Source organism: Cyprinodon variegatus, unplaced genomic scaffold (genome assembly GCF_000732505.1).
Source record: "Cyprinodon variegatus isolate N-32 unplaced genomic scaffold, C_variegatus-1.0 Scaffold185, whole genome shotgun sequence".
Taxonomy (NCBI): domain Eukaryota; kingdom Metazoa; phylum Chordata; class Actinopteri; order Cyprinodontiformes; family Cyprinodontidae; genus Cyprinodon; species Cyprinodon variegatus.
Window position 1 is genome coordinate 462,747 of NW_015150638.1, and position 17,741 is coordinate 480,487.

Below are 17,741 nucleotides of genomic sequence, written 5' to 3' on the forward strand. Positions count from 1 at the left end.
AATGTATTTTTTTTCCCTTTCCCTTCTTACATCATATGTAACATGGTTTGTCCATGTCACTCAGATTGATGTAAGGCTCTGGGAGTAATCTCATCAACAGATCAGAGCCGCGGTGGCTGTGCACTGAGCAGGGTGTACACCGACCTCAGCCAAATGGGATTGGCTGCCACTACTTGATATGTTACAGCGATTAGCCTGCTTGAAAGCGTTCAGGGAATTAGGATGCAAGCACCAGGAGCACATTAGCAGCAGATCGAAGTGTGTGCAGTGCTTAGTATTTCAAGACACAACTGGCTAATTGTAGACTGGCAAGATGGAAGTCACAGTAAAGTCATGGAGGCTGCTGTTAACTTTTTGCATAGTTGAGGAATTCATTGTTTTTGTTGAATGATTGTTTTTGTATTTGCTTGTCATCATTATAAATATGCCAAACATGTTCTCGTTCAGCTGAACTAGAACTGCTTGAACTTTACGTTACTTTACCAGATTTTAGGCTGCCTGCCAAGATGAAAAATGTACCAAAGTTTTTTTTTCAACCGACTCCACCTAAAAAAAATACACAAAGAGGACTGTTCAGTTAATGACGTTTACAAAACACTTTTCAGAAATCCAATTATCTCCATCAATAGATCCTGTATCAGACTAAACCAGGCATGACCAAAGTCGGTCCTTAAGGGACGCTGTCCTGCAGGTTTTAGAGGTTTCCCTGCTTCAGATCACCTGATTTTCATTGACAGCTGATTAACAGGCTTTTCCTGAACAACAATCAACAGAATCAGCTGTTCTAAGACAGGGAAACCTCTAACTGATGAATTTGGGCATGTCTGGACTAAACTGTGGATTCTGAAAAGGCTGCTCTAAAACATTAATATCCCTTTGAGAAACATGTTGGTGAATACGAATACTTTAAACCTAAATATTTCAGTGGTGTGGAAAGTAATAAGAATAATATAGATAAAAACTATGATTACATCATATAAAAATAGAAAAATCAATTATAGATTAAGATCTGCTACTCAGTGCTTTACATACAGTATATTTATATTTACTTTTAATTTATTATTTGATTTATACTTTTTTCTCTAGTTCAGCATCATTATTTCTTCTATTATACAAATTTCTTGCAACTGGTCCTTATAAAGACATTGAGTAAGCAGCATTGTTAGAAACTTGTATTTCAAAGACAACCAGCCCTATTCTATCTCATTTGCAGTTTAACAGTATTAATAGCCGGTGATTGTCTATTTTGTTAAAAAAAAACAAAAAAAAAACATGTGAACCAGATGTACAGTATGAAGATGATTTAGTAATAGAGCACAACTGAACACTTGAATGGTTTTGGTTAAGTTATTCAAAGATTACTTGAAATACACTTTGTAGGAATGCTTAGGGCCAGCAGAAAAATAAGTATTTTGGTTTACAGTGATCTTCCAAGTGTTTTTGTCAGACACACCTTGATTTATGAAGAGATGGAGAACGAACCCTCTTTTCTTTGTCTGCCCTGCCGGGTGGGAGGGTTAGTACCAAAGTTTCTAACAGCTTGCTAAGGAATGCTGCCTAAAGTTATTAAGATCATACTGCGATCTGATTAAGCAATAGTGTAAGCACTTTTGGAAATGTATCTATGTCGGATTTACTTGTTGTAAACTAAAAGAAAGAAACATCCCTCTTTCAGAACCTCTGCTAAGCCTCCATATTTAGGTCTGGTTTACTGTGTATCCTGTGTATACTATGGGGAAGTTGTTAGGGTATTGTTGATTTGGGTATGTTAGCTGATAAAGTGCATGGCACTTCAGGCAAAGAGTCATATTTTACTAAAGTGGTATAATCTGACACATGAATGTAGAAATTCCAACCTTTAAATAATTTAAATGTATTTGGTGGGGAAACTAAATCCCCATGAATGTACTTTGTACACCGTGTTTACCCAAGATGTTGAGGTCCTGCAGTCAGAAGCGTTGTCTTTTTCATTAGGACAGTCCTCTCCTGTAGAACTTTACAAGGGTGAAGCATACAGAAATGGAAATTTCTTTGCCAATTGATTATTGCATAATCTTCCCAGCTTGTCCAGTGTCCAGGCTCCTCATGAATTGTTTGTCTCTTCAGCTCACAGGTTTTTATTATACCACAATGGAGCGCATGAAATTAATATCTAGTACAAAAGGATATGATCCATCTAGAGAACCATGTGTTGAGGATCAATATATTTTACTGCCAATTGATCCAGTGAGTAGTTCTTGTAAATGACTTTCACCAATGCTCTGAGGGCCTCAGCTGTTACTTCATAGTGGACGTGAGGTGCATGTTTATTGCTGAGAGGTTAATGTTTTGTCTTATATAAGCAAAACACAGTTTCAGTGAAAATGTTTCTTCTCCCGCTTTAAAAATACATTTCCTTCCCTGAACTTCCTAATCAATGTGCCCAGTTGCAGGATAAACCTGGGTCCCTGTCCAGCCTTGGTCTCAAAATTGTTATTTATTTGGATTTTAGAGAAAATTTTATTTCTTAAAGTGGAGTTTTTCCACACTGAATAAATCCAATCAAATCACATGTTTTTTTTCTCTGTTTCTGACAAATCTCAAAGTGAAATTTTGTTGCTACAATAAAACATTCATCTTTCTCAGTTTTGCCAGTAGTTACTGCCTGGCTTGTGTTTACATCTCAACATTGTGAAACTTGTTTGCACACAGAGCTGCAGAGTTAATTTACTAGTTAATTTTGAATCATACTCCATCTTTGATGGAATTACTGGTACCGTTTTTGACAATAAGGCTTCTGATAAGCCATAACCCAACAGCCCTGAAGACAACACCCACTGATCTCTACCATAGAAGGAGCTCACAGATCAGCTGCTCCAGTTTTGCAGCACAATCTGACCAGGTCTGACCCCAACATCTCTTCCTGAAAACGATTACACAAATATACTTTACACTTATGCATACATCAAAACATGTGAAATCCCGCAACAATTGGTGCCAATTATGTAATGTGCTCCATGCATTCAGGTCATGTCATCATGAAGACCCCTCTGAACGACAGAGTGCTGCTACGGCCGCTGTATTTAGCAGCTACCTCACCACCTGGGATATAAACCTCTTAGCTGTAAGACGTTTATAAGACCTTAATGCCTGCCTCCTGCTTTGTCCATGTGACGGAGAGAGAAGTCAAGAGTACATCAAGCATGAAATGATGTTGGGTTTAGAAGAGTAACACATTTATGCTAAAAACAAATAAATTGTGAATGTTTGTAATATTAAATCAATCGATTAGTCAACTAAGACAAAAAGAACACATTTCCCTGCATGCATTTTCTTCAGATTTATACAGAAAACATAATCATATACTGTTTTTATCATGCAATACATGTGCATCACTAAGTCTCAATGACATCACTGAAGTCGAGCAAATATGGCTTGAATGGCTTTAACTGAACCGAAATATTTGCAAGATAATTTTCTCCTTCTTTGACATGATTACCAGCCATCCTCAATAGACTAAATGGATTGAATGGCCAATCAGGAAGAGGCCACTCCTAAGTCCAGGTTTAAGAACAGGGAATTAAGAAGTGAATCTCTGCTGATGAAAGCTGGTGACTTCATTTGAGCCTCCACAACACTCTGTCTTAGGAAGACATATTACAGGAAGGCTCAGCCCCCACCTTTTCAATCCTCTTCCGCTCCAAAATCACCTTTCAGCACAACTAGTGCTGTGATTGGATTCTCTACAAGTGCTCACATAGACCCGCCAAAATTTCCTTCCTCGAGGACCTTGAGAGTGCGGAGGAAGAAATCATGGGTGCAGGAGCTAGCGCTGAGGACAAAAAGTCCAAGGAATTGGAAAAGCAGCTCCAGGAAGATGCAGATAAGGAGTCTAAAACGGTCAAATTGCTCCTGCTTGGTGAGTTGTCTTATGATTGGTCCTTGTTCAACAAAGTTGTAAATTTTGTCTCCAGGTAAAGGTGATACTTAATGCTTTACCTGATAGGTTTTGGATTCAGAAGATTGGAAATACTGATCATGCTTTAGTAATCTGAGTCAGCATTAACTTCAGAGAAGAAACATGAAAGCAATCTCCTTGTTTGATAGTTTGATAACTTCTACAAGGAAAATAAATAACTTTTATTGACCCTATCAGGGTCAATATTCATATCATATTCACATGAAGACTAAAGGTAAATCTAACCATAACAAAAAAAAATCTGACCAGAAAAGGTAGAAAGATAAAGATTTCATCCTGAATCTACTTCATTTTTTTTGTATTTCTGCTTTAAACTGTTTGATTTTGGCCTAAAGTGGTTCCCATATAATTTTGTGACCTGGTAGGTGTGTGGAAATAAAGCCTAAACAGTTAAGGATTACACCTCTGTCATATGCAGAAATCAGTTTGGAAGTGGAGAAGTTAATCCACAGCCTTGAATGACTCTCAGGGAAAGTGTTAACTTAAGACATAGAGAGATAAAAGTTGAAAGTAAACTCTTTTTTATAGGTTTGATATCAATCAATGATGCTCAATAAAACTGGTATGCTGCTTTTTTCTTTAGTTTTTTCCAAGTAGAGTCCTCAAAAGTTTGGTAAGTTTATTTGAAAGAAAATATCCTCAGCTCTCAGCTGGTCAGTGGCTGCTGACTTTCTAGTTCTACCTAAAGGACGCAGCTTCTTAAAAGATCACTGACTTTAGTCTAAATGAATCACAGTCCTGCAGTGATATAACAATCCGATTAGCTAACAGGTTTAGTGCAGATCCACATGCTGAGACCTTTGTTGACTCCTAAATTGCATATGGTAATTTATTTTATGTTTCAATAGCATTTCTACCTGACTGTTTTAAATCTTTTTTATTATTATTATTCTTTTTATTTCATCCTATAGCTGAGATTTTTTTTTTTACAAAATTACACAAAACCATCCTAAAGAAACTGTATTTTGGTCCTTTAACATGATTTGCAGTGAAAAAAACTTACTATTTGTTGTTGCTGACAAAGACAGTAACAACACAGGAAAATTATTTAAAATAAGGGCCCCCTAGTGGCGCAAGCATAAAACTACAGATAGTCCAAATTTTGCCTAATATTTAAATACTAAGGACCAGATCCATTAATGTGTCAACCTGTAAAATAAACACTAGCAAGTTTTTTTTAACGATAGTAAAAGCTTCAGTGAAGCTTTTAAGAATATTAGCAAACTATCTGTAAAGAAATTAGAAGGAAATCATATGAAACTCACTTTAAAAATAATTATTAACTGCTTCAAGGCTGATGAAATGCTATGAGAAGTTTAAAAATAAGAAGTTTGAGAGAAAATAATTACTTTGAATCTCAAAAAAACTGCTTTTTTATTTTTATTTATTTATTTTACAAATATTAGTTTTAAATCCAATCAGCTTAATTGAAAAGAATTATCTTGAAAATACCCAATTTTTATAAGTTGTTTATATTAGTTATATTACAGCTAAACTTTGACAAAATGATAATTTTATAGTAGAAGCCTCAGGTCAGAATCAGTAATGTTAAAGGCAAATATTCTTTCATGTCAAACAGAAAACCAAAGAGGAATGATTGCACTTAACCTTTCGTGCAGTGCTTTTTTCTTTGAATTGAATTTTAAAAAGATTAGAAAAAAACCTTTAAAAGCTCAGCAGTAGGTCTGGATCAGCTTAATGTGGCTTCAGTGAGAGTGAGGTGGTCAGCTCTGAGCGCTCTGTGACGGCATAAACTCCTTCAGCTCAGCACTGTGTTTCATGGAACTGCAGAGGCTGATCTGCTTGGACGCTTTTCTTCATCCAGCACATCCAATCCTACCACTGAAATAATGTGATTAACCCACATTAGGCTTGCATGCACATTGTCTAAATGCATAATGTGCATTTAGAGATTGCCCTCCGTTCAGTGTTGTTTTGCAAATATACTGTCAGACATGCAAATTACCTTGCATATAAACCCAGAACCTTAACAAATTAATTCGATTTTCTGGTGTGATTTAAGGTGATGTTTTATTTTCTCTCTAATTTATCTCCAGGACCAGGTCTCTTTAGAAAACTTTAAAGCCATCCAATCTTTACAAACCACTTTAAACTGTGCATTAAAGGCAATAATTGGTGTGCATGTAATAATGGGCAGGGTGTCAAATGTGTCCTATTTTCAAATTGTATTCATTTTATATTCCATGTTTTAATTTATTTATTCCATTGCCTTCTGTAAACTCACTTTAAACTAGAATGCCATCCTAAGTGCCCTACTGTAGATATGTTTTTTGGATGATGCCTATGTTTGATTGTTTAAAATAAAATTCTTTACTGAGAAGTCCAGACATATGTACACTGACCTTTGCCCTCTTTTCCAGGTGCTGGCGAGTCAGGAAAAAGCACCATTGTAAAACAAATGAAGTAAGTTTTAAAATACATCATTGGCATCATTTTTTTTCGTATAATTTTATGAGAGCAAACACGGGAGAATCCAGATGGTGGCACTGTAGGCATTGAACTAATCAGATATGTGCAGTGTAGGAAAATCTGGAATTTACTTCAAGCTTCATTTTTGTAAATCATAATAAATTAAACATATTTAATTTAGAAATGTGATCTTAAGCATATATTACTTCCTCAACTCAGTAAGGATTAGTGATGCAAAGTTGCCTTTTGTGCTCACACAGGATTCTTCACCAAGGTGGTTACACAAAAGAGGAGCAAATGGAATTTAGGGCGATCATCTATGGCAACATCCTGCAGTCTGCTCTGGCTATCATCAGAGGCATGGAGATGCTTGCCATTGATTTTGGCGCACCCTCTGGACAGGTATACTGACATATTTAAAAGATGAACAGCAGACATTTTCTTATGCTCTCAAAGCAGATGTGAAAAATATTTTTTTTTTCTTTGTTTATTGTCTTTAAAATTACAGGAGGATGCACAAAAGCTGCAGAACTTGTCAGACTCCATTGAAGAAGGAACGATGCCCCCTGAGCTGGCTGATGTCATCAAGAAGCTGTGGAAAGACTCTGGAGTGCAGGCTGCATTTGAAAGAGCTGCTGAGTACCAGCTGAATGACTCTGCTGGCTAGTGAGCACCTCTCCTCACCTAAAAACAATCAAAAAGGCTCATCGATAACTGAGTGTAGATAAAAAGGGACTTTGTGTTTGTGCTGACATTTTCAGCTACCTCAGCGAAATGGACAGAATCTGTCAGCCAGACTACATGCCCACTGAGCAGGATGTGCTGCGATCTCGAGTCAAAACAACTGGTATCATTGAAGAACAGTTCTCCTGCAAAGAGTTGCATTTCAGGTGAGCTAAACCAAGCCAACATTTACATATTGGGCCCGAATGGGGTAAAAATCGATTGGTCTGACAAAGATAGGATACTCCTATGGCTGATTTAATACAGGACAGCCGTTGGTAAAAATTAAACTCATATTGATGGTTTTATAGCTGAATTTAAGCAAATTATGCCTGTTTTAGATGCGTCAAAAACCTATATTAGTCCCAAAATGTGTGCCAGTCTACAGATATATCACATCCAGGGAGCTCTGTCTGAGCCTTGGCCTGGTTTGTACTCATCCAGCCTGTGCAAAATCCATGTGGGACCTACATGCTATTTTGGAAATAAGAAAATAAAAGTTTAAATAAAATTCTAGTTTGGCAGGGTCCAGAAATCTAAAGAAATTGTCTCAACTTTCTGTATGGTAAAGGATGTTTGATGTGGGAGGCCAGAGGTCAGAGAGAAAGAAGTGGATCCACTGTTTTGAGGGCGTGACTTGCATTATCTTCTGTGGAGCTCTCAGCGCTTACGACATGGTGCTGGTAGAAGATGATGAAGTGGTGAGTCAAGGCAGCCATTGTGTTTTTTTGTTTGTTTTTTTTTATAAAAAGAATGCATTTTAACATTAGTTTACTATGCCTTTGTCTCTGATCTTTCCAGAACCGCATGCACGAGTCCCTCCATCTATTCAACAGCATCTGCAACCATAGATTCTTCGCTTTGACTTCCATTGTGCTTTTCCTCAACAAGAAGGATCTCTTTGAAGAAAAGATCAAGAAAGTCCACCTGAGTATCTGCTTCCCTGATTATGACGGTAAGTCTACATGATATTAAAAAGAGGAAGAAGAGCGTTTGTACGTTTATCTATTTAATTTTAAACATTTACATTTATGGGGGCCTTTATCTACACAGTTAAAAATACACCTTCCCCTTACACTCTTGGGAAGAGCATAGTGATATGTGCTGACTTATGAACTGGCTGTTTGTGATATAAGAATATAATAATGAGTGAGATTATAATGTATTGCTCTATAACCTTGAGATACAGTGATGCTGTTATATAAGCAGATATAGACGCTCTATGCTAGGATTGCCTGAATGTACAATAGGTTAGTAAAAATGAAGTTTTACCTCTTATATTCAAAATATTTAATATATGAAATATAATAAAAGTAAAATCTGCTGTTGAATCTCTTTAACAGCAGCACTGAAAAGACATTTATGAAAATTAATTAAATTATCTTTTACTTATAATACGTTGTTCATCTTCCTACAACATGTCCATTGTTTTTTTTTTTTTTTTTTTTTCCCCCTTTATATTTAGACTGTCTGTTCAGTTGCTCCCTTACTTAGGGGATGCCACAGTGAGTCAGTATGACTCCCTCACAGATTTGGCAAAGTTTTTACCCCTGATGCCCTTCCTGACGCAACCAGGGTTCAAACCCAGGTTGCCCGCATTTAAGTCAGAGATATTAACATGTTACCATGGGGACTTTTAGTTTTCCTGTGGAGTATATCCTAAAAAAAAAAAAAAATTGATGATAAAATCAGTAAACATTCTTCATGAACAAATGGAATAATGCAAAAATGGTAACTTGATAAATCCCTTTTATTCCTTAAATCCCGAAGCAAGCGCATACCTGACCAAGAGTGTAACTAAAGACAGGGCATGTCTCTCTGATGTCTCTATTAACCGATATCAATGTCATTAAAACATTTTTCAGGCCCCAACACGTATGATGATGCCAGCAACTACATCAAGACACAATTCTTGGATCTCAACATGAAGAAGGGTCAGAAAGAAATCTACTCCCACTTGACCTGTGCCACAGATACGAAGAACGTTGAGATCGTGTTCAACGCCGTGACGGATATCATCATCAAAGAGAACCTTAAAGACTGTGGTCTGTTTTAAGAGTGATAAGAGAGGTATGGGACGACATCTGGCAAAAACTCTGTTCATATTTGCCAGCTTGTTTAATGGTGTGTTCATATAAACCAATGGGACCCACATGAGCTAGACCACAGGGAATTCATTAAAATAAATATTCTCTGACCATCCCGTGCTGCCTGGTTAAAACATCTGGCCATAACTGGAGCAGCTGCAACAAATGTTAGGCCGTGAGAACTGTGGAGGGGTCTTTAGAAGGGATCCTTCTAATGACTTTTGATCAGATTTGAATCCAAAAAAAAAACATTTGCATTTAAGAACAGACAAACTAGCATTTCTCAATTAGATCCTAACATGTTTTTGTTTTGTGTTTTCATTTCAGAACATCCTTTTTCAACTGTAACCCCACACACATTGGCATTAAGAAAGAAATGAACTGATGGAGCACAAGGGGTCCTCAGACTGTTGTGTTTTATGCCATGGTCTCCATGCCAAGCTGTGGAGGAATACTCCTACAGAACATCACCGCTTTCCACATCACCTTTCTGCAACTCACAGCATATCCAGCTGGTTCAACACAGCTATGAAGTCACCATGTGAACATTGTGGAAGATTTTTACACAGCTAAAAACATTAAAGGTATGAAGATGAAATAGCCACTTCTTTGATGCTCACTGTGTTTATAAAACCTTATGAATTGTATATGATAAACACTTTGAAAGCCATGATTTGTAAAATAATTAATCTGGGAAAAATGTAAATTTTTGAATAGGCGCTTTTTTTTTTTTTGAGTACAATAGTCTCTGTGATCTTGATATTTAAGCTGAAAGGTTGAAAAATATCTCTGCTATTCCCAGTGCTACATTTTGTCCAGATTACCACCACAATTATTCCTGTATCTAATCAACATAGTGTTAATGTACTGAACTCACTTAACATTTCAATGTGATAAAAAGAAAATCTGATGACAAACAGGATAGATGAAAACTGTAAATAAGAATAGAAAAGGTATATTTTGAGTGATAAATTAAAAAGTGAGAGGAAAACACTACATGATGGATGCTTTTGTGATTAAAATGGAATTAAAATCTACTGTGATATTTCTTATGAAACATAGAGCCACGAAATAAAGATGCATTAACTTCACTTGTGTGTGCGTTTGTTCCTTTGCCACAGAATTACATCATCATCCATTGAACAAAAGTGATCCAATTGGGCTGTCAACACAACTTTTGCCTGTTGCATATCTAAGACAATGCTGTTGTTATATAAATGCTGTTTTAATGTAAGGGTAAATAGCAGCACTCTAAGAATTTGTACTGATTGATAAAAGCAGATAAAAATAAGTTTATCTCAAAATTATGGGATTTATGCTGATGAAGGTTCTCAGTCATCCAGGTCATAGTCATTCCGTAAAAAAAGGAGACAATCCCCCCCTTAATGGCAATCCCCCTTTAACGACCGACCCCCCTAGAATCATAGACAGGTTCAGATATTACAGGCTAACGATGGAACTAAACGACCCATTCATCGGTTACCATTGCATGTTTCCAAGCAATACAAGGCCTTGTCCATATAAGACTCAAACTCACTGCGGATCCAGACATTTGAATTGAGAAAGCTTCCTGGAGAGGTGGCAAAACGTCTTCAAAACTTTGAAAACCAAGTCCAGTGGATATTTTTTGAATTTTTACGGAATTATGGGATTTACTTTAAATATGTAAGAAATGAAAGTGTTTAGCCATTATCTGAACCTTGTATCATAAGAGGCTCTCAGTTCAAAGTTATCATTGAGTGTCTTGCATGTTGTTTATGTTTAACACAATGGATTGAAATTGATGGGTGAATAATTGGTCTCTGAAGAATTTAACAGCATGCCTTCAATCTAATTTAATTAGACTGACTGTGAACAGTCAAGATATCTCCCTCAGGATTTTTCTCTGCAAAACTGAATTAATTTTCCATTAATTTCAGTAATTCATCCCCGTCCTTGAAAGGCCCCAGATCTCCTATGTATGACTTTATTTAGGATGTATCTGAAATGCTGTAGAAATTTTACAGCAGATATAACATCATATACACGTTCCAATCAACTATATCCATTAATCATGTAATATCTCAAAAAAGCTTTTCATAATCCACAGGGACTAAGGATGTTTCTCTTCAACCATAAGAGGATATATGGGTAAAATCTCTAAAATATTACTTTGCAGTAGAGCTGCTCCCTTTTCAGTCAGAGAAAGCTGAGCATACAGTAAGTGCTGCTAGAGTAATCTGTTACAGGTAAGGTTAACAAGAAGTATTACTTTTGATAGTTATCGGATGCAAACACCTGAAATGTTTAGCCAAATCCTCCATCAAAATCATGTTTTAAAAAGCTCTTTCCACTGATACATTTCTAAACTGATCATTTCTTTATAGCGGGGTTAATGATGTTGTGGAAATGCAGTGGGTGATAATGGCTCCAGTGGTCTGAACCTCAAATCCTTCAGGTTCCTGCTACCTTTACATGTGTCTCTTACCCTACACTTGTGATTAAAATGTTTAAACTTTCTCACTTAGATCTAGTCAAAGTATACAGAGCTCTTCCAATATGCTATTAATTGAGTCAACAGAACTCAATGCTTTCTGTTATCCAGTGAGCATAGATGACTGTGCTACTTTTACAACAGGTGAATCCATAAACGTAGTTCAAGACTTGGCTATAAATAAAAACAGCTTTAACTGTTATGCATACATGAAACCCCTCACCAACTCATAACCCTATTTGTTTTCTAAGCTTTGCCATTCTACTCCAGAGCGCTATCCAAAGCAAAACAAACGTATTGGTGGATCAATCCCATATCCAGTTTAAGCTCTTCGATCCACATCAGCCCCCCTGATATTGGGTACCAAGTACCAATAATGAAAGAACAACTTAACAGAGAACCATTGACCTAACAAATTAGATCATAAATGAAATTAGAAGTTGTCAACCCTGACACTGGCTAGCAAACTTAAGTAAGGTGACACCATATGATCTCTTGAGGACCTCTGGAGGATTATTCTTCATAAAGTAAAGAACATTATGGACAACAGTGAGCATCCCCTTCAGAAGTTTTTTTTATGGCACTAGTGGCACATTTTTCTGGCAGTAGGCTGTAGGAAAGAGGGTATGAGAGAGACGGAGAGACATGTAGCAAAGGACCACAGGCCAGATTTGAACCCGGGTTGGCCACATTGAGGACAAAGGCTTCCTAACATGGGTCATGCACACTAACCACTGCTCCTCTTACGGAGGAGGTGTGCAGGATACAGTAGACATAGGGATACAGTAGATCCTACCTACAGCTATCAACATCTACAACACCTGTTTGAGAAAAACAAAAACCTATGAGATGCTGCAATATTTAATTTCCCTTTGGGATTAATAAAGTAATTTTGAATTGAATTGAATCTCTGTAGGGTGTAATGGAATCTCAAGACCATAAAGGGATTCTAAAGAGAAACGTGCTGTCAAGTGCTAGAAAGCTTGATCTCAGTAGCAAGTTATGGGTCTTCAACAGGCTAATGACTCAAAACTCCCACAAATGGATAAGAGCAAGTCATTGGACAATCCAGAAGTGGCCTTCTTTGAGCCCTGACCTAAATCCTATAAAGAATCCTTAGGAGGTAAAGGCTTAGAAAAATGGCATCTTAAAAAGGCCCCTTTCAAACAGAAACCACTGACACAGTTATTTGATGAGTGGGCAACCATGCCTGCTGAGAGGTAAATGAGTCTAATGGACAGTTAAAGCAATTGTTTGATGGTAGTGATTGCCTCAATAGGTTTTGCAGCAAAATATAAAGTTAAGGACACAATTATTTTGTCCAGGCTTGTTTCATGAGTTTTTTTTTTTTTTTTTTTACTATATTGAAACATGGTTGAAAAGCAATGTCTGACTTTCATTACTTTATTTTCATAGGATTTTTATTGATCATTACTTTTGTCAGATTCTAGATATTTCTCTGACTATTTTCCAAGCAATACAAGGCCTTGTCTCTGACTATTATGGCGTTTTCCAAGAAATACAAGACCTTGTCTATATAAAGACTCAAACTCACTGCGGATCCAGACATTTGAATTGAGAAAGCTTCCTGGGGGGGATGCAAAATGTCATCAAACCTTGGAAACCAAGTCCAGTGGATTGTTTTTTAATCTTTTACAGAATTATGGCGTTTCCTTTCTTTAAATGAGGGGTATCAACAATTTTGTTCATGTGAGTATAGATAAATATAAATGTTCACAAGTACATACATTGGGGTGAGAAAAAAAAGTTTAGCAAACTATTTATTAAAAAAAAACAACCTTACAATGAAATGGGCTGTTTGTCAGCTGATTTATACAGTAGATTACAACAAATCATTAAAAAGCATAAACGTTCAGAATATGTGGATTAAGTACAATTTTCTATCAGGGATCCACACTGTCATGTCTTTTTTGGCCTGCTTCCAAAGACCAAAAAAGATTTCCCTCTCCAAAGTGGTTGGACTGTTGAGCTGATTAAGCAAGGCCTCTCGAAGTCTGCCATTGCTGCTGAAGTTGGACAAAGTAAGATGGTCATTTCAAACATATCAAAAGATCCTGAGGATTATGAAACAAGAAAGTAGTAGACCTAAACAAAAAACAATTCAAAGTCTCTGAGCTGGTGGATCCAATTGGCTGTCCACCCCAAGAGGGCAAATTCCTTGGCCTGAATTGGGGTTGTTATTCATGCCATCTGCAGGAGGGATATGTGAGTGAAGGTTTATTCAAAAAGAAAACATCCTCAAAAGCCTCATCTCCCTCAGTGGCATAAATTTGCCCGTTTGGAGTTAGCTCAAGAGCACCAAATACGTGACATTGAAAGTTTTATTCTCTGATCAGATAAAATTTGACCTTTACAATCCTAATGGCTTTCAACATTAAAAGCATGACTAGGTGGTCCCACCTGAGTAAACGGCACAGTAGAGGGGGCGCCATCATGATCTGGGGGGCTTTTTCCTTCAATGGAACTATGGTGCTTGAGGTAACGCAGAGATGTTAGATGGCAATTGGCTATGTGAAGATATTGCAGGGGCATACCTTATGACTGTAGGTTGTTGGCTGTGTGGAAATAACTGGATTTTACAACAGGGCAAGACTGCCTTTCACAACCCGTCGCTGACAAAGGATTTCCTCCAAGGATATAACATAATTCTTTTGGATCATCCTGAATGATCATCGGCTTTAAATCCAATAAATTGAAACAACTTGAGGTTGGATGGCAATAGTTTAAAAAATGGACACTATCTAAAAACAGCAAATGCCCTCTTATAAGCCGCCTTCACCACTTAAGGGGGCTAGAGGGGCAAGATTCCCTCCCTCTATGTCCAGAGAGGGGGCAACATTCCCTCTAGCCTCTTAAAAAACACTAGTATTAAGCATGCTGAGACAAACATTTTAGTTGATTTGCCATAATGGTGCAGAATACAAATTATCCTAAATTGTTTATCAGCTGATAAAAAAGCCTATTTTAATTGAGAAATGACAAAACAATCAAATATAATCTTATCTAATCTTAATAGTGGGTCACTAATTTCTTAAAAGAGATTCTGATCCCTGACCAAAACCAAATAAACCTTAAAGGGAAGTACACAGCGGGAGCATTTTGGTCGATGTCATCAATTTAATCTGTGATTCCTGCCTTAACAGACATATTTGCTAAGGGGCACAGAAATAGTACTGAATAGTTTTATATAACGCCCTACCTACAGGTCTGAAAGGATCTCTGTGCCTTGGAGCATCAACCAAAGACCAGACAGTGCCGGTGTTTGTTATGTAACGCAAAATAATAGGGGCTTATGGTTTTTAATGCAGGTCTGATGACAGTGGTGTGTGTTGTCCTGAAGTGACCTCGTACTTGTACATATGTTTAATTGGTGTCATCATAACCATATGGTAGGCTATGAATAGAAAAATAAATGTAACTGTTGATTGTCAAAAGGAATTATGAGCCTCATCCTAGCAGGTATGGGTAGTTCTAAATGACTTATGGAAGATTATACTTTTTTTCTCATAAACAACGTACTAAACAGGGAAAAAACTACAAAGGTAAAAAAAAAAATGGTGAAGAGACAAAATAACCAGCTTATCTTTTCCCCTCTCATTTGATATTATATAAATATTATCAAATATATAAATATATATATATATATATATATATATATATATATATATATATATATATATATATATATATATATATATTCTGCATTGATGCAGCTTAGAGATACCCCTGTGTTTATAGAACTATAAGTATACTAAGTATAGTAACCTTTTCCCATCCCAAGATACTGATGGTTAATAACCTTTAAATTGTGAAAACTCCAAACCCATTCCTCAAACCCTGGAGCAATGCCATTCAAATGCATATCTTTGAAGTGGTGTCTTTCTGAAGGTAATCCAGTTGTTTAATACTATGGACAAGGGATCAATATTTCAATTTGTCCAATGATGAAGAGGTGAGAAGTTTTTAAAGATTTGTACCTTAATCAACTTAGAGTGGACATTTCTGCTTAGAAAGCAGACTGTTTGATATTTCTGAAAGAAAAAAAATAATGAACTAAGAAAACTTTCCTTTATCCTACCCTGGGGCATATGGATTAATAGAAGTCAGACTTTATTTTGCTGTCGTGCTGTTTACAAGCTTTAGCATTTATACAACAGCCGGTCGAATAACGCTTAGATGAGACAGATGTAACTCTAAAGTTGAAAAAAAAAACATTCCCTTAATGATCTTTGTCAGAAGATATCCTCCAATTTATTTTCAAGCACACATATTTCATATTAACATCATCTGTAGCGCAGTACTTTGGCCAACAATTTTCTAACACCAGTAAATGATTTTAGAATTAGTATCTGCTTAAACTCAAAGCCATCATCTGTTTGTGGGAGTCTTTCCACAGAATGCCATCAATGGATAAACAGTAAACCCAGTTATTCAGTAGAATATCTTCTAGCAACAATAATGTTGAGTTTCTGCCCAGCTTTTTTTGAGGAGTCAATCAGGTCCAGCGCTGGACTCTGATAGGTTATTTATGACACCTTAAGAAGTTCTGTTGTTGTTGTTTTTTTTTTATTATTATTGTTGGATTAGCGAGCAGGGCATTTTGTCTTGGAGAGGACACACAGTCTGCCACTCTGGGTTCTGACTAAATCCCCACTATGCTCCGGCTGGTTGCTGCAAAAAGCTGCTCCTTCGGATAAATGCGGAGGAAATATTGGAATGTAGGTACACTAAAAACATAGAAACACTAAACACTAAAAAAAAGAGGTAATTATTATTTTAAAATTGGTATTGATCACCAAATGCAAGCCTCGCTTAAGCTCATTCTCCTGGACTAAGAATTTTGGTATTCAGACGAGTTGATGATTAACCTGATGACTGAAAGGTGGTCAAATCCTATGGTTGAAGAAAAAGCCAAAATGATATACCTTCAACAACCATCCCTGACAGTGGTTTTCTAAAATAAAGTGTCTTTTTATTATGGCCAAGTATGTCTACGTTGCTTTCATCAAACCAAAAGAGTCTCACGGTTCAGTCAAACACAACATATCGGTCTAACTCTTTCTGCTGAATTCCTTTAAGAGCAAAGACAAATTCTCTGCAACACATACTTGTTCAGTATTTTTCATATATTGCCAAAGATGGAGTCTACTGATCTTGCTGAGACATTCAATCTTGAGGGAAGGTATTACATAAGCTGTAGCTTTACCTCCTAAATACAATGGAGCACTAAGGGTATATTTACTTTATATATAACTGCATTGGCATTTAAGCAAATATTATTTTCATAATAACAGCAAAGCAAAAGAAAATGTTACAATAGCTAAAGGGTAATAAAACATCCTTTACATTTCTAAAATAACCCATTTTATGTGGTCAACATAAGATAGCTGTATTTATAGTGCAATAAAAAAAAAGAAATGGCAATAAACATTTGAATTAAAATACAAATGTCCATTCAAACTGATTTAATCAGAGATTTGTTTCAGGATTAAAGATGTTGTTAACTGCACTATGTTCTATTTTGAAATCAGTTAGACACCTATAGTCTATTCATTGGGCACCGACTATCTACTCTAAAACTTCCACTATAGCATGATATGTAATATATAAAAACTGCTCACATCAAAATCTTTCTAAAAACAAAACTAAGAAAGCCAAAAATCCAAAAGTAGGAATATTACATCTATAAACTGGATCTAATAATTAAAATAAAACTTAACAAAAGGTCGAAGTCATCCAAAGCAAAACAGATATTTAAGACAATACATCTTGACAGAAATGTGAGCAGAATATTGTGATGGGTTTTCTTTGAAACGTCAATTTTTGGTCCTTGTGTAGACTATAAACTATAAGCAAATGCAACTGAGACTCAATGTGTTTGAATAACCGAAAGATATTAAATACATCTGAACTCACAGTAATTATGTCACAAGTCTCTCTAGGTTGCTTTCTCCAAGTTCACACCCAATTGGAAGATTTACTGAGAGAAAAGCGGCCAGAGGTGCTTTGTAGATCCAGCTCATTGCATGGCCACAATTTTAGTCTTTTG

At 36.4% G+C, this 17,741-nt stretch overlaps 1 protein-coding gene across 1 annotated transcript; it reads left to right on the forward strand.

Annotated features, from left to right (window-relative positions):
- The first annotated feature begins 3,643 nt into the window (after positions 1-3,643).
- LOC107087481 (guanine nucleotide-binding protein G(t) subunit alpha-2-like) lies at positions 3,644-10,261 on the forward strand. The gene is made up of 9 exons (XM_015379067.1): positions 3,644-3,898; positions 6,340-6,382; positions 6,649-6,790; positions 6,897-7,054; positions 7,150-7,278; positions 7,683-7,812; positions 7,913-8,066; positions 8,977-9,181; positions 9,526-10,261. Exons 1-8 carry the CDS (start codon positions 3,793-3,795, stop codon positions 9,165-9,167), a joined length of 1,053 nt encoding a protein of 350 aa, XP_015234553.1. The 5' UTR covers positions 3,644-3,792; the 3' UTR covers positions 9,168-9,181; positions 9,526-10,261.
- Positions 10,262-17,741: the final 7,480 nt, after the last annotated feature.

Bases quoted from the DNA above. Each gene is read 5' to 3' on its own strand.
- LOC107087481 (XM_015379067.1), top strand. From the start codon at position 3,793: ATGGGTGCAGGAGCTAGCGCTGAGGACAAAAAGTCCAAGGAATTGGAA. The intron at 3,899-6,339 runs GTGAGTTGTCTT...CCTCTTTTCCAG, and splicing joins GGTCAAATTGCTCCTGCTTG to GTGCTGGCGAGTCAGGAAAA. The intron at 7,055-7,149 runs GTGAGCACCTCT...TGACATTTTCAG, and splicing joins CTGAATGACTCTGCTGGCTA to CTACCTCAGCGAAATGGACA.